This window comes from Lepus europaeus, chromosome 3 (genome assembly GCF_033115175.1).
Source record: "Lepus europaeus isolate LE1 chromosome 3, mLepTim1.pri, whole genome shotgun sequence".
Classification (NCBI taxonomy): domain Eukaryota; kingdom Metazoa; phylum Chordata; class Mammalia; order Lagomorpha; family Leporidae; genus Lepus; species Lepus europaeus.
In genome coordinates this window covers 15,169,156-15,192,992 of record NC_084829.1, presented here as the reverse complement: position 1 = coordinate 15,192,992, position 23,837 = coordinate 15,169,156, and the positions used below count along the sequence as shown (strand labels likewise).

General features: G+C 42.8%; 1 protein-coding gene across 3 annotated transcripts in view; it reads right to left on the bottom strand.

The window, feature by feature from the left end:
• The window catches only part of JARID2 (jumonji and AT-rich interaction domain containing 2), a 254,562-nt gene that overhangs the window by 88,804 nt on the left and 141,921 nt on the right, over positions 1 to 23,837 (bottom strand). For 2 of the 3 annotated variants that reach the window (XM_062184688.1, XM_062184691.1), the window contains one exon: positions 16,520 to 16,661. The exons of the other annotated variant lie outside the window; for it this stretch is intronic. In XM_062184688.1, coding sequence (XP_062040672.1) covers positions 16,520 to 16,661 — 142 coding nt within the window. The remainder of the gene's footprint in view (positions 1 to 16,519; positions 16,662 to 23,837) is intronic. 3 annotated transcript variants of the gene reach the window in all.

The window sequence follows — 23,837 nt, the reverse complement described above, 5'->3', positions numbered from 1 at the left end:
GTGTTTGCTTATGAAATACAGCAACTACTTTACAAAGAGTTCCTTTCCTTATATTTTATTTACCTCTTTTTTTTTAATGCTCTCAAAAAGATACAAATGCTTACCTTAAACTAGATACTGTACCAGCCACAGAAGGTGAAAAGATAAACAACAATTGTCTCATGTCTCCAAGAGGTGAGGTCCACACTAACAGCCATGTCATCAAGCAGGCACAGCCGACATAGCAATAACCACCCACACACACAGTCATGTATGGATGATACAGATTCAAACCAATTCTGTGGAATGAGACTGAGACCAGTGGGAATAGATCTATTATTTGCATTCTTACTCTAGATGATTCTAACTTTGCAAATCAAAGCTACTGAACCTAAAGCAAAGGAGAAAATACTTTTGTATGACATTCGGCTTCTTCTAAGGAAGAAAACAAAAACTTTATTATAATCTCTGCCTTAAAATTCCCCATAGCAAAAATCAGCCACACTACACCTCCTCCCAAAACTAGTCACTGAACCTGCTGCCTTCCCTTTCCAACCAGGCCCCCAACCTATCATAAAATGAAGCAAGGAGAAAGAGGAAGGGAATAGGCAAAGAGGGGAGTGAGAGCAGTAAGAATGAGTAAACAAGGCACTGAGTAAAGGAGCCAAGGACTGAACACAGAGGGAGTATTCTGCATAAGGCTGCAGCTCTAAAAACTCCTGGGAAAGCAGGAGATGGTAACAGCAAGTGACACCAAGCAGCTTGTCACCTCCTTCACAATCCGTGTGACTCCAAGCCCTCACAAATCCAGTATCTAGTGCTTCTCAATGAATGTTCATGTGTTCACTTTGAGTTGCATCAAGGATGATTCGGGAACTGATAAAAATGTTTCCAGGAGGGTTAAACACTACTGCGAAAGATGAGAGGAATGCCTAAATTTGTCCTTTGGGGGTGTAAAGGGACAGAGAGGGCAAATGCACACGACTGAGATATTCATATAGAAATGATGAGCAAGCACAATGATGGGAGAAGGAGGAAATGGTACCTGGTAGTTTCCGTGGCAACCACAAGGCATGCTAGACTATAATTTGCATGGGAAGAGGAAGTGATACGACAGCAATTGGATCTTTGAGGTAACAGAAACAGGAAATGGCCACAGCAGTGATAAAACTGCTTCAAATGAATTTCTAGCCATTTTCCTTAAACACATAAATGTGGCAGAAGCCTGCGTTTGCCAGTGTTGAGCAAATGATGGGGGCAGATGTGTACACACACTAGTGTCCAAAAACGTGTCCTCAGTAACTGACCATGAAATGGAAAGTATTTCTGCCAACGTATGAATTCACACAAGACAAGCATTCCAGGTAGGCTGTGTGTTTCCTATCCCATCTGTGACACCATCAAACAAATGCACTGAAGTCTTAGGAGGGCAGTCTCATGAGGAAGACTTCTCCAGATACAGTACCACAAAGAAGACCTCAGTTTTAGCAGTGCAAATGATTAACACAAAAGAGTATATTTAACAAATTGTAAAGTCGCTGCCTGCATCCCATATGGGCACTGCCTTCAATTCCTGGCTGTTCCACTTCCAATCTAACTCTCTGCTAATGCATCTGGGAAAGCAGTTAAGGATGGTCCGAGTACTTGGGCCCCTGTACCCACATGGGAGCCATGGAGGAAGCTCCTTGCTTTGGTCTGGTCCCAGCTTTGGACATTGCAGCCATTTTGGGAAGTGAACCAGTAGGATGGAAGATCTTTATCTCTCCCTCTGTCTCTGTAACTCTACCTTTCAAATAAAATAAAGTAAATCTGGAAAATTTGTACATAGTCATAAAGAGTTGGAAGAAACATATGCCCCTACTTCATATTCCTATAAGGTGCTGTTCCAAGTCTATGTTCCTGTCATCCACCTCCAACAAAGTTGCTCACCAAATTCGTGGAACATGAGATTAAAAGTTTAATTTGATTTCAAAATATGCATGGTCTTTAAACTTTTTTTAAAATTATTTATTTGAAAATCAGAGTTAGAGAGAGAGACAGAGAGTTCTTCCAGCTGTGGGTTCACTCCCCAGTTGGCTGCAACAGACGGGGCTAGGTCAGTCCAAAGTCAGGAGCCAGGAACTTCATCCAGGTCTCCCATGTGGGTGGCAGGCACCCAAGTACTTGAGTCATCTTCCACTGCTTTCCCAGGTACATCAGCTGGATCTGAAGTGGAGCAACTGGAACTTGAGCCAGTGACCACATGAGATGCTTCTGTTGCAGGTGACAGTTTTACCTACTGTGCAGCAATAGCAGCCACAGTTTCAAACCACAATAGACACCAGAATAAAAATATCTTTCTTTAATCAAGATTTCCCCCATGTTTTCCTAGATTTCACTGTTTTGGTTTTTTTTGTTTTTTGTTTTTTGTTTTTGTTTGTTTGTTTTGGTAAAGGTTTATTTTATTTATGTGAAAGAGTTACAGAGACAGGCTGAGAAAGAGAGAGAGAGAGAGAGAGAGAGAGAGAGAGAGAGATTTTCCATTTGATGTTTACTCTCCAAATGGCTACAATGGCTGCAGCTCAGCCAATCGAAATCAGGAACCAAAAACTGCTGGGTCTCCCACATGGGTGCAGGGATCCAAGGACCTGGGCAATCTTCCACTGCTTTCCTAGGTGCATTAGCAGAGAGCTAGATCAGAAGTGGAGCAGCCAGGACTCAAACCAGTGCCCCTGTGGGATGTTAGCACTTCAGAACAGTTTTAACCCGCTCTGCCAGAGCACTGGCCCTTCTTCACAAATATTATTAGTCTGCTAATTTTTTTAAGATTTATTTTACTTGAAAGTCACAGTTACACAGAGAGAAAAGGAGAGGCTCAGAGAGAGATGTCCTCCATCCGATGGTTCACTCCCCAGATGGCCACAACAGCCAGAGCTGCGCCGATCCAAAGCCAGGAGCCTAGAGCTTCTTCATGGTCTCCCATGCGCGTGCAGGGTCCCAAGGACTTGGGCTATCTTCTACTGCTTTCCCAGGCCATAGCAGAGAGCTGGATCGGAAGTGGAGCAGCTGGGACTCAAACTGTCACCCATATGGGATGCAGGCACTGCAGGCAGTGGCTTTACCCACTACAACACAGCGCCAGCCCCACCAAAAATATCTTTTAATTCCATTGTTTCACAAACAATGGATGTGTTGAAGCCTCTTGTGGGGGTGCACTTTGCATTATTTTGGTGCTGCACTCCAGATTACCACAGACAGGGGCAATTTCACAATGCCTTGAGAACTCTTAACAGATTAAAGGATGTTCATCAAAGCCATGAAACAACAGTGATAGTTTAAAGAGTACAATCCCCCTGTCCAAAACTTTTTAATTAGTCAAGAACATTCATGTTTTAAGTCATCCTTTGCTCTGAGTTAAACAGACAAGAAGAGAGAAGAAATGAAAAGTGAGGTTGGAGTTGATCTTGCATTTACTAAGGTGAAGACTGGAATCCTCTTGGAGGTTGTCTGGGTGTTACGGTAACTGATGGGAACTAATGTTTCTGCTCCACATTCATTCAAAAAATACGGACTCAGTGCCTCCTGGCTTACACTGATTTGGGGACCAAAGCACAACAGCTGCCTCGTACCAAGTGTAGAGATGTTTAGAATTTCCAGGAAATGACCCATCTCCATCTGGGTTGCTGGATTTCAACTTGGCCCAGTTAGCATCACGCTATCCCTCCAACTGCTACCACCCCCAGCTGTCAGTGTCAGTTCCTGTTCCGTGGAAGGGTGGTGGTGAAGGGGAACATACAACATCTCTCAATCCAAGTAATTCCATAAACCAGCAATTAGGCAGACTGCTGTGTAAATTCTGAGGCTTCCCATAAGGCAGAACATGGGACTGATTTTTCACCCCAAAAACCACCATGATATGTTTTAAAAATAACAAGTAACTCTCTTGCCTCAAACACACCCCACTCGTAAAGTTCAGAAACTACTGCTACTCTTTCCTAGTGTTCTCGAGGTGTCAGTCAGATAAAAATAATGCCTATGAAGCACACAATGCCTTCCAGAAGTAAGCTAAGCTGGAAGCACTAAGAACTAATTCATTGTCCAGCCCTAGTCCCCATCACCCAATGATTACCAAGGCACACAAACATATTGGGTCCTGGCCCTTCCTGCTATGCAGGTCCCTGAGTCATCAAAAGAACTCAGTGAACCCAGTTACCAAGTCACCGAGCCCTGGAGGCCAGTTTATCTCTCTGCATTACTATGGCTGGGATACTGTAGCTGGCAACCCTGCCAGGACATCACAAATTACTAAGTACCAAGAACAGCATAAGAACAACAAACACCATCTCTTCAATGTTCAACTCTGATGACCTTCCCCAAAGAGGGAAAAACTAAGGGCACATGTCACCTTACTAAAAATGCTACCTCGGGCCGGCGCCGTAGCTTAACAGGCTAATCCTCTGCCTTGCGGCGCCGGCACACCGGGTTCTAGTCCCGGTCGGGGCGCCGGATTCTATCCCGGTTGCCCCTCTTCCAGGCCAGCTCTCTGCTATGGCCCAGGAAGGCAGTGGAGGATGGCCCAAGTCCTTGGGCCCTGCACCCGCATGGGAGACCAGGATTAGCACCTGGCTCCTGGCTTCAGATCAGCATGATGCGCGGGCCGCAGCGGCCATTGGAGGGTGAACCAACGGCAAAAAGGAAGACCTTTCTCTCTGTCTCTCTCTCTCACTATCCACTCTGCCTGTCAAAAAAATAAATAAATGAATAAATAAAATAAAATAAAAAAATAAAAATGCTGCCTCTACAGACATATCTGTATTTTCGTGGCCTATCTCCCTCACACACTATCTTGGTCCATTCTGTGCTACTATGCAGCATACTTTAGACACAGTAATTTGTACAAAACTGAAATGTGAGGCAGGCATTTGGTGTACTGGCTAAGCAACTTGTGAGACCCACAGCCCCACCTCTGCTTCTGATCCAATTTCCTGCTAAGATGCACCCTGGGAGCAGCAGGTAACGGCTCAAGTACTTAGGTCCCTATAACACCATGCAGGAAACCCAGATTCTGGTCCCAGTTCCCAGCCCCAGCTGTTGTGGGCATTTTGGAGAGTGAACCAGCAGATAGGTGCCTCTCTTTTATTTTCTGCCTTTCAAATGAAATGAAGAAAAATTAGAGAAAAACACTTGAGATTTATTTCTCAAAGGAACAGAGGCTGAGGAATCCAAACTGAAGGATGAGAATCCAATGAGGGCTTTTTTTTTTTTGATGAATCACAACATGGCAGGGTGAGAGGGACAGACAAAAGGGTGTCGAACTTGTCTTTTTAAAACAGAACCCACTCCTCGTGTTCTAATGTATTGTAAAGGTCTAACACCTCCATGTTGGGGAGTTACCAACACATGAACTCGGAAAGATAAATCTCAAGCAAAAGCTGCTGTCACTGAAACTGCTTCCCCAGTCTCCCTGGAAAGCAGACTTTCCATCCAACAGACTCTTCTTAACCAATCACCTTTACATCCATCTCAGTATCTGACAAACTTTTAATAGGTACCAGTACCCTGGTTTACTGCTTCTTGGAAGTCACATTCCTCTCATGGTTACAATGGGCTAATAACTGCCTGTATTTCACATTTTCAAGCCACTAAAAAAATTTTGGTAAACACTCACACTCACTCGCTGTCTTGCTGTCTCTATCCCTCCTTCCCTCTCTCCCTTATACACACTGTGGTGGTTCTTCACTCAAGGTGAGCAGAAACCACTGATTAGGTCTTTAACCGAGCCCAGGAGATTGATCTCTTAGGCGAAAGATAATCCTGTGTGTCTCAGGTTTTTCTCTTGTGAAATAGTCATGGATTACAATGACCTATCTTCATAGAAACTGCTTTAAGAATTAGCAGACAGGGGTTGGCACTGTGGCGCACTGGGTTAAAGTCCTGGCCTGAAGTGCAAGCATCCCACATGGGCACTGATTCTAGTCCTGGCTGCTCCTCTTCTGATCGAGCGCTCTGCTATGCCCTGGGATAGTAGTGGAAGATGGCCCAAGTCCTTGGGCCCCTGCACTCACATTGGACACCCGGAAGAAGCTCCTGGCTCCTAGCTTCAAATTGATGCAGCACTGGCCATTGCAGCAATCTGAGGAGTGAACCAGTGGATGGAAGACCTCCCTCTCTATCTCAACCTCTTTCAAATAAATAAAATAATCTAAATAATAATAATAATAATAATAATAATTAGCAGACTAATAATATTTGTGAAGAAGGGGCCAGCATTGTGGTACAGCAGGATAAGCTGCTACCTGTGACACTGGCATCCCATAAAAACACCAGTTCAAGTCCCAGATGCTACGGCTCCGGCCCAGATGCTCCATTTTCAAAACAGCTCCCTGCTAATGCACCTGGAAAAGCAGCAGATGTCCCAGGCGCTTGGGCCCCAGCAACCAACATGGGAGAACCAGACGGAATTCCTGGTTCCTGGCTTCAACCTGTTACAATGCCCAGTAACACTGTAAATAGGGAAGGAAGCCTGACCACTAGGAAAGGAGAGTGGAGCAACAAAGCTCTCCGAGGAGTGGTAGTACCTGGACTTTACCCAAGGACGGGAAAAGCAGGTACATCAGGGCCTACCAACAAACCATGTTTACCACTTGCCTCCAAGCTCACCTCGTTACAAGATCTTCTTCCATGAAGTTCAACACTCTTTCCACCTGTAATTCTTCTGGATTTCATGTTTACATGACTTTACTCAATAGAAAACATCACTATCCCAGCCCATTCCTAAAAAGCCTCCTGTACATTAGCCTTACTTCTTTGGATAGTGAACTGGGGTGCATCTTTAGGCCTTGATAAAAGAGAAGTCTTGCATCATTAGAAATAGTCAAACATGGGATAAGGAAGACAAAGGTAGCCTCAACAAGATGCTGCAATCATGAGAAAGACCAGCTTCCAGTAAACCGGAACACTGCAAACTATGTCAGATAAACCTAAAGCAGACCAATAAGGAGTAGTCTAATCATTTAATATTTCAAGACAGGAAGGGAGAGGCAAGCCCATAAAAGATGTCATGTACAAACCCAGTCATATTTTGTTTATTTGACCAAGTTCACTTATCTGCAAATATCTGGGATGATGCTTTATTTCACAATTAGTGCCCTGGGTACCTTAGAAGACATCTATCTGAGATCTGAACAAAAGCCCTGGGGATTGTGCGGTAGGCAAAAAAATGGACTACAGGCCGGCGCCGTGGCTTAACAGGCTAACCTCCGCCTAGCGGCGCCAGCACCCCGGGTTCTAGTCCCGGTCGGGGCACCGATCCTGTCCCGGTTGCCCCTCTTCCAGGCCAGCTCTCTGCTGTGGCCAGGGAGTGCAGCGGAGGATGGCCCAAGTGCTTGGGCCCTGCACCCCATGGGAGACCAGGAGAAGCACCTGGCTCCTGCCATCGGAACAGCGCTGTGCGCCAGCCGCAGCGCGCCTACCGCGGCGGCCATTGGAGGGTGAACCAACGGCAAAAAGGAAGACCTTTCTCTCTATCTCCCTCTACTGTCCACTCTGCCTGTCAAAAATTAAAATAAATAAATAAATAAATAAATAAAAAGTTTCTTTAAAAAAAAAAAATGGACTATGAATGTAGGCAGGCAGCACAGGCTAGCCTCCAGGAACTAGACTGTGAAGGTACTTCGCTTCTTAAAAAAAAAATACTAACAGAAAAGACCCCAAATCCTACAGAACATTGGACAGAACAGTGGCCTTTCATACTACCCAAAATAGTGAACACTATACAGGACGTCAAGTAACATACTCATTCGGACCATGCCAGAGTATTGGGGAAAATGCTGCCTCCTAGGTAAATACTGCTCTGGTCCCACCTAAGAAAGCTTCAAAGCAATACTCAAACAGATCAAGCAAAACCCTAATGACGTAATTCGATCCAAGAACAATGCTCAAGAACATGTACAGAAATACAGACATCCAGCATCCAACCAAGGGAAATTTACAATGCATAGCATTCAACATAAAATTACCAGACATGAAAACTAATCAACCCAAATGTTCCAAGGAATAAAGCAGTTGACAAAATTGTTACACAAAGATACTAAAACATGTATTGTAACAATATTCCAGATAATGAAGAAGTTTTTTAAAGCAAATATTTAGCACATTAGCAAATACACAAAAGATTATATGAAGACCAAACATAAATAAACATCTGAGATGAAAGGTACACTCAGTGGGATTTAAATGCAGATTTGGAGAACACCCTATCTTTTAAAAAAAATAAAAATAACTTGAAAAAAGATGAATAGAACATCACTGAATTACTGGACAACTTCCAGAGAACTAAAACACAGGCAAATGAAGTCCACTAAGGAGGCCAAAGGAAGACACCAAAAGATATAAAGAAACAAGGCATAGACAAAAAGATAAATAATACAGGATCAATGAACCCAAATAAAACAAACAAAAACTATACCAAGGCACATTATATTGAATTGTTTAAATCTACCAGGACAAACATTCAACTGAGGAAAATGACACTTCATGCAAAGATAAAGAATTACAGCACACCTGTTGTCAAAAATGATGAATCCAAAAGGCAATGAAACAGTAACATGGAAGTACTGGGGCAGGGATTACAATTAAACAGAATGCTAAACCCAGTAAACGAAGGTAAATTTCTTAGAACTGCACGTGATTCTCCCATTTCAAACACACATTAATTAAAAGAGCCACCCAACAGCCTATTATTAGATATGTTAAAACCTTTCAAGAAAAGGAGAAAGAAAAATGATACCAGAGGGACATACAGAAAAACAGTGAGGAAAGAACAGCACCAAAAATGGCAAGTAGTAAAAAGTGTCAGATATATCCACACTTACGTCGTATTTCCTCAATTATTTTCTCTTATGGATGGCATGTAATATTCTATTTCTCAAATATAACCTTTTCTTTCTTTGTACAAAAGCATATTTCATTTAGGAAAGCTCAAAAATTTTAAATTACAATAGTATTTATCTACTCAGCCAAATATTATTCCAACTTGTGACAACAAAATACAACAGCATTTTAAAATGTTTGTAGAAAATGCAATTAAAAGTCACAAATCCATCCAGTTTTTTCATAACACATATTTTTCCATTAATTTTTTGAAGACTCCTTTTATTCTGCAACAGCTTGGTCAGTTAAAAGCACTGTATCAAAACTGTTCCTTGTCTTATCTTTTGGCAAGTAATATTGAACACATAAGCAGGTATCTGGCGTAGCAGTTAAGACACATGTCCCACATCAGACTACCTGGGTCCAATTTGCAACTCTGGATATTGACTTCAGGTAAATACTAAAGCAGATCCTGGGAAGAACAGTGATGGCTCAGGTAAGTGGGATCCTACCAGCCAAGCAAGATACCAGGAATGTGTTCTTGGCTCCTGGTTCCAACCCTAGCCTAGTCCCAACCATTGCAGACATTTGGGGAACAAACTAGCAGATGGAAGTGTGTTTTCTCACTCTATAGTATCTTTTAAAAGATAGTCAACACATTTAGCATTAAACATTATTATTAATGCATTTTATTAAAAATATGTAGATTATTTAAGGTATCTAAAATTTGAATCCTTAAGGATGCTAACTTTGAATAAAACTAATTTATAACAAGGCATGCTATAGAGAAAGAGCCCTATACATTTGGGATTGTCTTCGTTCCAAATCTTAATACAGGAAAGTATTTTATGCCAATAAAGTAAATCAGAACAAGAAGAATAAAAACACAGTAACACGGACAACTGAGCTTTGAACAAAACACCTGTTAACAGACTGCGAGAATTCTCAACACCTACTCCAACCTCAGAACCAAACTGTACTCAATTTCAATACCCATACTCTTCGAATGATTCCTTATAGTCAAAATTCAGGCCGGCGCCGCGGCTCACTAGGCTAATCCTCCGCCTAGCGGCACCGGCACACCAGGTTCTAGTCCCGGTCGGGGCACCGATCCTGTCCCGGTTGCCCCTCTTCCAGGCCAGCTCTCTGCTGTGGCCAGGGAGTGCAGCGGAGGATGGCCCAAGTGTTTGGGCCCTGCACCCCATGGGAGACCAGGATAAACACCTGGCTCCTGCCATCAGATCAGCGCGGTGCGCTGGCTGCAGCGCGCCTACCGCGGCGGCCATTGGAGGGTGAACCAACGGCAAAAGGAAGACCTTTCTCTCTGTCTCTCTCTCACTGTCCACTCTGCCTGTCAAAAATTTAAAAAAAAAAAAAAAATTCAAACAGCTGAAATGGGACTACTATGTTTGAACTGAGTTTCACACTATCTCAAGGGTCTAATTAAAATATAGCCACTCCTAACTTATAATACAGCAGCTCTTTAACAAAAAAGGAAAGCTATCTCCTGGCACAGACATAGTCTACACATCTGTACTAGTGTGTTGGCGATAGGCTAGCATTGTGGCACATCAGGCTAAGCTGCTGCCTGCGATAGTGGCATCCCACAACAGTGCTGTCCCAGTTGTTCGTTCTACTTCTGATCCAGATCCCTGCTAATAATGTGCCTGGGCAAGCAGCAGAAATTGGCCCAAGTGCCTGGGCATCAAGGGCCTTGACCAGTCATGGCCATGGAGGCCATTTGGGTTGTAACCAGAGGATGGCTTTCAAATAAATAATACTTAAAAAAAAATGAATAGGCCGGCGCCGTGGCTTAACAGGCTAATCCTCCACCTTGCGGTGCCGGCACACCGGGTTCTAGTCCTGGCTGCCCCTCTTCCAGGCCAGCTCTCTGCTATGGCCCGGGAAGGCAGTGGAGGATGGCCCAAGTCCTTGGGCCCTGCACCCGCATGGGAGACCAGGAGAAGCACCTGGCTCCTGGCTTCAGATCAGCAAGATGCGCGGGCCGCAGCGGCCATTGGAGGGTGAACCAACGGCAAAAAGGAAGACCTTTCTCTCTGTCTCTCTCTCTCTCTCAATATCCACTCTGCCTGTCAAAAAAAAAAAAAACCATAAAAAATGAAAGTATGCTAGCATATCCAAACACTATAAATGCCATATCTCTATCTGCTCATTGTTGTTAATAACGGATCTTGCCTTCCCCCAAGGTGAAGCAATGGGTAATGGCCATGATGGAATCCACTCACCCACACCTTAGCTTCCCAAACTACAACCACACCCCATGCATGCTTTCTTGCAGGCAAGTAAATAATAGGTCACACACCATAGGGTCTTTCCTGTGACTTAGTAACTTAAAAAGAGGTATTTGTACCCACACTTATCCATCTGCTCACAAATGGGGCGCCATTAAAGCAAAACATAAATCACAATTTGCACAAATCTAAAACTCCAGAGTTGCCATTTTGGCGTAGTAGGTTAAAAGCATCCCCCTGTGGCGTCAGCCAGTTCCTGGTTCCTGGCTTCAGACAGGCCCAGCTTTAACTGTTGCGGCCATTTGGGTAATGAACCAGCGGATGGAAGATTTTTCTGTCTCTGTCTCTTCTTCTCTGTCTATAACTCTGCATCTCAAATAAGTAAATCTTAATAAAAATAAGAAACTCCTTGAAAACTGAGAAGTCTCCAATTAATGTGCAATTCACATGCAGCAATTCATGTCATATACACTGATTACAGATAATAATACGTAACACAGATAATATTCAGAGTATTTGAATTCTCTTCATGAAAATAGTTTCTTGGGTTTGGAGGCAACCATCCTGTGGTTACTACTGCCATACACACCTTACACATGAGCACACTGAGGCCTACCATGCCACACAACCCACCCAAGGATATACAAGTAAATGGCAGACCCCTGATAAGAAGCTACACAGGGGAAGGCAGGTAAAACCGCCACCTGCAGTGCCAGCATCCTATATGGGTGCCGGTTCAAGTCCACTTCTGATCCAGCTCTCTGTTATGTCCCGAGAAAGCAGCAGAAGATGGCCCAAGAGCTTGGGCCTCTGCAACCATGAGGGAGATCCAGAAGAAGCTCCTGGCTTCCTGACTTCCTGGATCAGCACAATTCTAGCAGATGAAGACCCCTCTCTCTGCCTCTGCCTATCTGTAACTCTGTCTTTCAAATAAATAAATAAATAAAAAGATCCTTGCATCCTTAAGGGGAAAAAAAAAAAAGGAAGCTACACAATCTGCATGCAGTTCCAATGGCCTCTTTAGGATCGTGCATTTTACATTTCTCATTAACATACACCCAATCCCATCACTCACTTCTTTTACAACATCCTCTTCAGGAGCCAAATAATCCTTATCCCCAAAATCATCCTGGCAAAGAGTATCTCACTGTGAATCGACATGGGACTAACCAAAATCTACTGGGAGATGACCAGAATAAGGGGTAAGAAGATAAGCATGGCCACCACCACATTCAGAAGAGGCTGATTAAAGGCAAAAAGTCTTGGGGGCAGGCGTTATAGTGCAGAGGGTTAGCTCCTGCTTTTGACATCAGCATACCATATAGGAGTATAGGTTCAAGTCCTGGTTGTTCCACTTCTTGTAAATGCACCTGGGAAGGCAGCTGATGTCAGCCCAAGTACCCACCTACCCTAATGCAATTCTGGAGGTTTGGGAATAAGCCAGATGATGGAAGAAATCTTTATTTCTTGTCTTTCTGCCATTCTACCTTTAAAATAAATCATTTTTTAAAATAAAGAAAAAATAAAACCTAAAGTCTCAGGAGTGGGTGTTGTGGCACACTGAGTTCAAACCACCACTTACAAAGTCTTTATCCACTATCAAAATGCTGGTTCCAGTACAAGCTACTTTACTTCTGGCCGAGTTTCCTGCTTATGCATCCTAGGATGGCTTAACTGCTTGGGGTCCTACTACCCACAGGAAAGACCAAATGCAATTCCAGGCTTCTGGTTTCAGCCTGACACAGCCCTGGCTATTGCAAGTAGTTGGGGAGTGATCCAACTGATGAAGATCTCTCCTTCTAACCTTCTGTGATCTTCTTTGCTTTGGCTGTTCTGTCCTTCAAACAGGCAGAGAACAATAGACAAAACGTCAGCTTTTCCATTAAAATGGAATGATTTCAGAGGAGCATCTCTTATTGGTTACAGAAAAAGACACTAGTTTCTTTTTTTTTTTTTTTTTTTTTTTTTTGGGCACTTTGTCTTTCCTCTATAAAAACATCTTCCATAGAACAGAAATAGAGGGACCACTGCTGGGACGCAGCAGGTATATGAATGCTGCTTCAAGTCCCAGCTGCTCCACTTAATATCCAGTTCCCTGCTAGTGTGCCTAGGAAAGCAGCAGGAGATGGTCCAATTTCTTACGCCTGGTACCCACATGGGAGACCCAGAACAAGGTACTGCCTCCTGGCTTTGGTGTAGCCCAGCCCTGGCTGTTGAAGCCATCTGGGGAAAGAATTGGCAGATGGAAGATCTCTCACCTTCTCTCTGTATTCTATGCCTTTCAAATAAATAAATAAAAAAGAGAGAGAAAATGAAAAGAACTAGAAACCTGAGGAAACATGCAAGTCCCTCCAAAACTCTGAATTCTACTACAGCACTATATCTGCTAAAAAGACCCCTGAAGTTAAATAAAACAGTACAAGTATATAGGGCAAAAGTGTATGGGGCCAAACATGGCTGGAGGGATTTCCTGCAGAAAAATAACACTTTGTAAACACACGACTATTTGTAAACAAAGGATTTTAAAATCATGTTTTAAGTATCACCAGAAAAATATAATGGCTTAATTTTGTGAGTTGAGAAACCAGACCAGCAAGGTCTGAACTGAGGCTATCATGAGTCTTAATTGTAGACTTTTAACTTTCCTAAGAAGGAGATGAAAAACAAAATTTCCCTTTTCCTCGCCTCCTCCGTTCTGCCTGCTGTAGACAAAAGGCTGGTAATGGTAACAACATGTACCTACAGAGATGCACAAAGCAAGAGATATTAAGTCTGAAAGGATATCTAGCAATTCACGTCATCCTAAAAACAGAGAATTTTTTCCCCCAAAAGAAATACACAAATTATGACCCAGAATTTTAGGTTTGTTTGCTCCTGGAAAATTCAAATGCCAAAAGAGAATGCACATCGTTAATCATAAAATGGGCTCTTCCCATCCCTATGCTATGTTTCAGGATTTAAGATCTATGGGAAAAAAAAACAGTTTCCATCCAAGGATCCATATAATGTTTGAATCCTCATTTCAAAATAACTACTTTAGGTGGTTAGTTTGGGCTCGACTTCTCAACTTCACAAATGGCAAATCCTGCCAACTTATTCGAAAAGTACAACATCCGCAAGGCACATGATGGTTGAGCTTTGACGTCTCAATAATATTCTGACCAAGCTCTTCAGAAATTTAGGTTACAATTCACACTCCTTGATTCAGAACACAGGGTCTCTGCCAAATTCGCCAAAGATTCAATCTATTACATGGTAAGCCACCCTATCAAACCTTCACTGCACATGTCCCTAATGGATTTCTCTGGTACCCTTACCAAAAAAAATACCCTACAATGACTATTTAACATGTTAAGACAGAGAAACGATACGCTAACTACTGAAGCGGTTGGTTCATTTTTCCTTAAGCTAACCATGAAAAAGCATTTCTTTTCCACTGCCTGTAAGAATTCAAGTGAAAGGACTGCTGGGACCTGAGCTTTCATGGGACAACACAGTCCAATGCAAAGAGGAAGCCTGCAGCACTGTCAACTAAAAGAAGCACCAGGAATGATGGAGAAAAAGTCTCCCTCCTAGAGAATGCAGTGTACAGGCATCTGCAATTACAACTTCAAGATGAATACCAACAGATTGGGGGGGGGGGGGGGGGGGGCCCGCGGGAGAAGGGGGTCAGATGGGGACTGGCCTTACCAAACACAAACTCATAAGATTCTATTGCCAAAACCAATGTGAGCATTCATGCCAGATATATTAACATTCACACATGTTTAGAAGCATGGACAACACTTACATTATTACACATCCTAATATATTTACGGCTTAACAATCCCTGAAATTACTTTTCTTGTGATGATTCATTCTATAAATTTGGGTGGTGGGAATGTCTCTTGCACACTGTCTATAATAGCTCAGCACTGAAACATCCACCCAATCAAGTGTTTCTGAAAAGAGTACAGCTACCAAGCGCAGCACACCAACCCATCTGCCACACAAATCTTTGCTGACTGTACTAATAATATATCTCATGTAATCTAAGATACAGTGCTGAGAATTAAGAGAAATCAAGGATGAAATCAATATATTCTTAGCATAATATGGTGAATTTAAACCAAGACATTTCACAATGGAAGAAAAAAACTGAAGGAGTTAAGCTATATAACTCAAATTTCCACTGTATAACTTCGGGAGAATTTCAAGTATCTATACAGGCTCACCTGCTTTTCATTCATTGTCCACTATACTCAGTTCTCCATTGGATACAGACATTTACATAGCTGCAAAAAGTACCCACCATTCAGTGCTATGAGCAAATAAAGAAGACAAGCCCAAAAGCATCTTTTTCTCTTTTCATCAACCTCTCTAGCACATTCAGTAAAGAATGTTATGAAGCTATTCATTTAGAAATATGACCATAGAACAGAAGTAGAATGAAATGAAATATAAATATTAAAGAGGACAAAAGTATTATTTTAACATCACTAACAATGAAACCACAAACTCTTATCGCACTGCCAAACTCAACTTCCATATAAACCATCACAAGTCTATTTTAGTTACAATTCACAAGTCATAAAAATTCACAAGTCATAAAAAAGTAATCATGAGTTGAGTTGTAAGAACCAGTTCTGTAGCAACTGTTGTGGTGAAACAGGTTAAGCTACTGCCTGTGATATCACCATTCCATATCTGAGTGCTAGTTCAAGTCCCAGCTGCCCTGCTTCCAGTCCAGCTCCCTGCTAAGACACCTGAAAAAGCAGCCAAGATAGTCCAAGTGTTGTGCCCCTGTGACCCATATGGGAGACCTGATGAAGCCTCAGGCTCACCCACTGCTGACCACAGCAACCATTTGGGGAGTGAATCACCACATCGAAGATCGATCTCTCTCTCTCTCTCTCTCTCTCTCTCTCTCTCCCCCTCTCTCATTGCCTTTCAAATAAATTATAATAACGTCTTAACAAAAAGAACCAGTTGTATAGCTACTAACTTGGGTGAACACCATGGTTTTAAAAAATGCCAAAGTGTAACAGTATAATTCCTGGTTTCCTGACAAGGAAAAAGAAAAAAGAAAAAAAATTCAGAACCAGAATATTTAATTCTTAAAATGTTGAAAAACATCTGTCTTTAGAAGTGGCAAACACTAGCTGACATATCCTTGAGATTACTACTGAAGAGAATCAAATTAAAAAAGAATACATATTAGAAGCTGGCAACTCTTTGGCCAATCATTATGGAACATGTTTTGTTTAACCCACTATAACTTTTTATTTATTCATGTTTATTTTGATTACTGGACAAAACATAGGAACCAGGACACGTAATACAAAAAACTTGTAATTCCATAGAAACCTCAATGGAGACTTTGAGAATGGGCCCACATCTGTCCCCAGGAGGCATAAACTATGGTATGGCTATGAATATTTTCAGCCTTGGGTACTAACCTTTTCCTCGACGGCCCTTCTTCAAAATCTGAAGAACTAACATCGTTGCTAGTAGAGGACACTTGGGATGCATCATCCTTCTCATTCTCTGACTGTTCTGACGCTGGTCCAAATCCCTTAGACTGGTCAGTACCAAGGAGCCCTACGGGTGAGAGAAGGTGACAAACACTTGAGACACATCACATTGGGAAGCGGCATGTTATCACATGTGGATGAAAACAGACAAGAATGAGGACTGACAAGAAGCTAAAGTTACTTATCCCTCTTCAAGGGACAGAGGAAAATAAAACCTCAATTTAAGCCTTAAAAAAAAAAAAAAGAAAAGAAACGGGGCTGGTGCTGTGGTATGGCGGGTAAAGCTGCCGCCTGCAGTGCCAGCATCCCACATGGCACTGATTTGAGTCCTGGATGCTCCACTTCTGATTCAGCTCTCTGCTGTGGCCTGGGAAACCAGAGGATGGCCCACGTGCTTGGGCCCCTGCACCCATATGGGAGACCCAGAAGAGGCTCCTGGTTCTGGGCTTCTGATAGGCCCAGCTCCTGCTGCTGCAGTATTTTGGGAAGTGAACCAGTGGATGTAAGACCTCTCTGTGTGTGTGTCTCTACCTCTCTAAATTCTGCCTTTCAAATAGATAAAAAGTAAAAAATATTTTAAGAAAATGCAATGCCAGACAAGTAAACAATTTCAACAGTAGGAAATTCAAGCAAAAATTAGAAATCATAGTAATATTTACAGGTTGTAGGGATCCTGTTTAAAATACATCTGCATCTTTTGTGGCTCAAGGGTGGGGTAGGAAGGAAGAAAGGATTATCAAAACCAAATCTAATTTGTTATTCCTGAAGTGCTACATATTTACTCTAGAGGCACTTAAATTGCCCTCAGGAACCAGTACCTTCCACACAAGACACAGCATTTTGACTTTTTAGCTGCAGCATACCAACTAACTAGAAATCCTCCAAGAGCTTCTTATAGCCAGCCATTAACTTAGGTCGTAGCTAGGCTGTTTCTGATCATTCTCAGAGGATGCAGTTACGGAACCGCACATTTACGGGAGACTCTTGGCTCCAATGGATGTGTTTTTTCATAACCAAAATGGAGAAAGGGACTGGGGAAACAGCTGTCAGCCCTCAGAAGGGCTCTAGATACAACCATGTACTAAGTACTACAGGAAGTATTTTAATAAGCACTAAGGCTACACTAGGAGGTAACAGCTGAATAAAAGCATCATTTTCCAGCAACCAAATTCCTTTGCAAGGATGAATAAAATAAAGGGATGCAGGTTCTGAAGAACAGGAAGTATCTGTCCACTGACACAAGTGTCCACAGCAACTGTTAAGTTGTCGGTTTCATAGCCATCTGGAGATGGCCTTGTACCAGCAATGTCAGAACACTTTTTGCAGTACCACAGTATTTAAACTTGAAGTCAAAACAACAAGATGGCCCCTTCATTCATGGTCTTCGGCGTCCCACTAACTGTAAACAAATAATTCTCTGTCTTAAAACACTTACCAGTGTTACTATTGCACTGAAAACTACACAGAAGGGGTTGGCATTGGGGTGCAGTGCATTAATTTACTGCTCAAAGCTAGAATTCAATATTGGAGTGCCAGGTCAAATCTCAGCTGTGACACTTCCTACTAATGGTTCTGGAAAAGTAGCAGATGAAGGCCCAAATGTACGGGGACCTGCTACCCATGTGGGAGACCCAGACGGAGTTCATACCTTTTGGCTTCAGCCTGGAACAGATCTGGCTGTTACAACCATTTGGGTAATTAACCAGTGGATGGAAAAATCTCTCTCTACCTTCTCCCTGACACCATACTTTTCAAATATGTGGATAAATCTTAAAACACATACACGAGGCTGGCGCCGCGGCTCAATAGGCTAATCCTCTGCCTGCGGCACCGGCACACCGGGTTCTAGTCCTGGTCAGGGTGCCAGATTCTGTCCTGGTTGCCCCTCTTCCAGGCCAGCTCTCTGCTATGGCCTGGGAGTGCAGTGGAGGATGGCCCAAGTCCTTGGGCCCTGCACCCACATGGGAGACCAGGAGAAGCACCTGGCTCCTGGCTTCAGATTAGCGCAGTGTGCCAGCCGTAGCGCACCGGCCGTGGTGGCCATTGGAGGGTAAACCAATGGCAAAGGAAGACCTTTCTCTCTGTCTCTCTCGCAGTGTCCACTCTGCCTGTCAAAAAAACAACAACAACAACAACAACAACAACAACAATGCACACACGAAACAAACGAAAAACTATACAGGGGAACAGTGCTGTGGTGTGGTAGGTTGAATTTCTGGCCGTAGCATCAGCACCCCATATGGGCCCTGGATGGAGCCCCAGCTGCTCCTCTTCCAGTCCAGCCCACTGTTGGGTAACTTTATTTAATTCCTGGGGCCTGTACTATTATGCATCCATTTCTTCAGGTATTGAGCTATACATCATTTCAGAGAGTAATAACATAAGGTTGGAAATCTAATGTGGTAAATAAAACCTGATAGCTATTCATGTAAACCAATGTGGTTTTAACACTTATGACTACATGGTGCCAGTGATTTGGCATAGTGGGTAAAGTCGCCGCCTGCAGTGCCCACATGAGATATGGGCACTGGTGTGGGTCCCGGCTGCTCCACTTCCAATCCAGTTTCCTGCTATGGCCTTGGAAAGCAGCAAAAGATAGCCCAGGGTCCTTGGGCCCCTACACCTGCACTGGAGACCTGGATGAGGATCCTGGCTCCTGGCTTAGAATCGGCTCAGCTCTGGCCATTTCAGCGAATTAGAAAGTCAACCAGCGGAAGGAAGATGTCCTCCCCCACCTCCACCCAGCCCCGGCTCTGCCTGTCTGGAACTCTACCTTTCAAATAATCAGTAAATCTTAAAAAAAGAAAAAAAGACTTATGACTACAACATGAAAACAAAGGCACACAACTTTCCAAAGAAAAAGGAAATGCAGTGATTTTTCACTGTAATGCAAAAAGGAGACGCAACTGTATGGAAATTTAATACAAAGATAAAGTATATTTCATGGGGCTAGAGTTGTGGCATTGCAGATAAATCTACCACCTGAGATGCTGGCATACCATATGGGCACTGATTTGAGTCCCAGCTGCTCCATGCCTGGGAAAGGCAGCAGCAGATGGATCCTCAGGCCCCTGCCACCCACGTGAGAGACCAGATCAAGTTCCTGGCTTTGGGCATGCCCAGTGACAGCTATTGCAGCCATTTGGGGTTTGAACCAGCAGATGAAAATCTTTCTCTCTGTCTCCCTCTCTATAACTCTGGCTTTCAAATAAATAAATAAGTTAAAAAAAATGGCGCCGTGGCTCATTTGGCTAATCTTCCGCCTGCAGCGCAGGCACCCTGGGTTCTAGTCCTGGTTGGGGCACCGGGTGCTCCTCTTCCAATCCAGCTCTCTACTGTGGCCCCGGAGGGCAACAGAGGATGGCCCAGGTGCTTAGGTCCCTGCACCCATGTGGGAAACCAGGGGAAGGTGCCCAGCTTCTGGCTTCAGATCAGCACAGCGCCGGCCGTGGTGGCCATTGGGGGAGTGAACCAACAGAAGGAAGACCTTTCTATCTCTCACTGTCTATAACTCTCTGTCTGTCTCTCTCTCTCAATAACTCTGCCTGTCAAAAAAAATTTTTTTAAATAAAAAATGCATATCCCATATTTCAGACAAGTAAGAATTAAGCTATCCATTAGAGTAGTTAGCAGTCAGACATAACTTCTGAGTACTTGAAACATTATTTCAACTTTAGTTAATTGTACAGCTAATAATTAATTGTATTTTGGCTAACTGTGGAAATATTTTAGATGTACTGGTTAATTCAAATACATTCGAACTGAATTTTTTTTTTAGTGTGGCTCTAGATAAGCAAATGTACAGGTTGTTAAAACAATATGTCTACATCAGAGAACGTTAGTAATGTCACTACACAGGGGCGGGAGAAAAGGAGACATTGCCAGGATTATAATATATAACAAAATATGAGATGTATACCTTAAGTTTAAGTGTATACTTGGTGAGTTTTTGTTCCATTTTTCTATTTATTTGAAAGGCAGAGTTACAGAGAGTGAGAGGAGAGAAAGAGATGCTGGTTCACTCCCCAAATGGTCACAATGGCCAAGAGCCTAGAGCTTCTTCCGGGTCTCTCACATGGGTGCAAGGGCCCAAGTCCTTGGGACATCTTTCATTGTCTTCTCAGCACATTAGCAGGTACCTGGACCAGAAGTGGAACAGCCGGGTTTTGAACCTGCCTCCATAGGGGAAGCTGGCGTCACAGACAGAGTCTTAACCTACTATGTCACAATGCTGGCCCCTCTTGGTGAGTTTAATTTTTCAACAATAATACAGGAACAGCAAAGAAAAGCAGGGAAGACTGTGAATTCTATCAAACATTTACTTACAATCTAACAGGACTCTGCGGATGCAGGTACAACCAAAGAAAATCTAAATTCTACTGAGAAGAGATTTGTAGTGTGTGCAAAGAAGATATGCTGCACATGTTGGGTAAGGAAAAATTAATAGGGGAGTACTGGATAACAAGAAACATGGCAGCCAGTCAGCAATTCCAAACCTGGAAAAGTTCAGATTTGCAAGATTCCCTTAAAACACACACACACACACACACACGTAGCGCTGGTGGAGGAGGAATAAAAAGAGAAGAACTTGAAGCCATATTTGGATCACAGAGGAACTAAGAAAGGACTGTGCTGCTATGTGATGGCTGGGTGAAGTTCTACACTTAGTATGTGATAGAAGCTGATGATTTGCCTGAGGAGTAGGAAGCTTGTAGTCAGATATTCAATGGCTTTTTCTTATGGTATGATTCATCTCAGTAAATTTTCAAGAACAGTGGTTCTCCAATAGACACACAACTCCACAATTACTTGGAGGGCCCAGATAACTAGTCCTCAAACCCAAACCTCCATCTGACACATTCTCTGGGGAAGTTCCTACTTTGAGTGGTCTCTGGACCATATCTGGAAAACCACTACAGTAAAGAAATATAAAGTCCATGTCAGTAAGAGAAAACCTAGCTGTCCAAAGCCACTATAAAACTGTGTGAGCATGTTATCACAGATAACTGAAAATGACTGCAGAATCTGTCACAACACGGCTCACAGTGAGGTATCCATGCTCATTGTTCTATTTTTTTATTAATGATTCTATGCATGCTTATAAATGACACAAAGTTACAAGAATCTGCTAGTCAAATACAGACTCCAATTGAAAAAAAAAAAAGTATGTCTAAGAAGTATAAATAGAAAATGACTTAGAATAGTACCCTCTTCCCCCAAATCCAATATCTATCTGAAGGTACAAATTCAGAGAAACCGCATAAAGAGATTCATATGAGACATAGTTGGGAGTTAACTGACTTTGTGTGCTGCTTTGATCCTAAGGCATGGTTGAGCTACATTAAAGGAACTAAACCAGTGACACCACTGTCCCCATGCCCTCATCAAACACATTCCCGTACTTCGAGGATTAAGTCACATGGATGGTTCCAGACTCTCACATTCAGGATTCAGAAAACAAGGTCCATCCATAGGGAATCAATGACCTGCTCTGCAAATTAAAGAACCACAGGTTTTTGTTTTTGTTTTTGTTTTTGTTTTTTTTTTTTTTGCAGCTTTTATAAACGGTCAGGATTGCCTCTTTGTACATGATGAACTTATTCAATCTTTGTTCTTCCATTTGGACACATAAGCTGAAGCAAATGTACACTTCCTTGTAGCCAAAGTTTGCAGGATTGGATCAACCTGAACCTATTCTTTTCTTCAGACCCATTCCCTTTTCACACATCTCCACTGTACTGGTTAGCCATTTCTTCTCAAAGGCTCTCAACAAAATCATACAGCCTGCCCAATAAAGGGGAGCCAAGTCAGCAGATGAGCACGATGCCTCGGCGCAGAAGGACCACTGTTCTAAATCACTGTCCTAACATGGACAGGCCAATGTGTGCTGCCTTTTCTTTCCCTAACAAAACCCTGTCGACAGTTTTAAAAAAATATTAAGTCATGGGAATTAACAAAATGGCATCTTTTCCACTGAAAGGATTTTGTTTCCAAACCCCTCCCCCAATCAACACAAACCTTTGTTGGAGAGAGGTTACACAGAGGAAATTAAATGGTCCAAAGATACAGGCTCCTCACATTAGCATTTATTCTCCTTTATTAATATGCAGTAGGTTGAACTTAAACACATCTATTGTCTCTCACAAAAGCAATACGTATGCGATGAAAATTCCAAATCACTACTGTGCCTGCAACCTTGGCTGGTTACTGTCAGCTGACAACAGCAGTGTGTCACAGGCTCATGACTACCTAGCCACAACGCAGTGGCAACCTCCCAGGCTGAGAACCCCACAGAAATCAGACACACCAGAACACTGTCATGAATGGTTCCGCAAACGCAGAAGCCATTCATCCCAGCTCCCAGATTAGCAAGAAATGAAAAGGCTTCTAATGACAATAAAACTAGCGTCTTTCTGACTCTGGAACAGAAAGGGAACAGCAATTCCTGTTCCAGACGGAGATATCATGCACCGGATCGTCTCTCTCTTCCTTAAAATCAAGGTGGATACATGAACAGAAATTAGGCCATATTCTCCTTAGAAATGAAGGAATTTCTGAGCAATACCACCAATTTCAGCGTGTGCGCGCGCACACATACACACACACGGAGAGATAGAAGATAACTCTTTTCTAACATCTGAAAAATAAAGCATAAGGGGTGCAGTCTTTATAATTTTAAGACGCTTCACAGACAAAGAAACATCACCAGTCTTTTTCCATTAGCTATGCATACATGACAGAACACGAAACCAAAATTCAATGCCTCTAGTCCACAAAAGCGATATCGAAAGAAGGGTTAAAAGGACAGGAGAAACAAGGAGGGCTTTGAAGCTGTTTCAGTGCCCCTAAAACATCTGGAGTGCACCAAACTTATTAGCATATTAGGGAGAGGCAACATGTTTAGCTTTGTTGTAGAATAGGCTCACAAAAGGTAATTCTGTACTATAGAGCCAATGCCGTCTGTCACCCTGTCACTGTGAGACAAGGTATCACATTACATATTAAACAGTCAAGCAGCCAAAGAGAGCTTTCATTTTCGGTAGCAATCTCTCAGTGTGCATGTGTGCGCACGCGTGTGTGCGTGCTTGCAGCACTCTTGAGTTGAGAGAAAAATTATAAAAGCAGACCCCTCAGCTGTAGAAGGACCCTCTCTGAGGTAATCAGAAAGCATGGTATGCGGCCATTACTAGTGGGGAAAAAAAAAATCAAGACTACGTTTGTTCAGATTTTTAAAGGCACATGG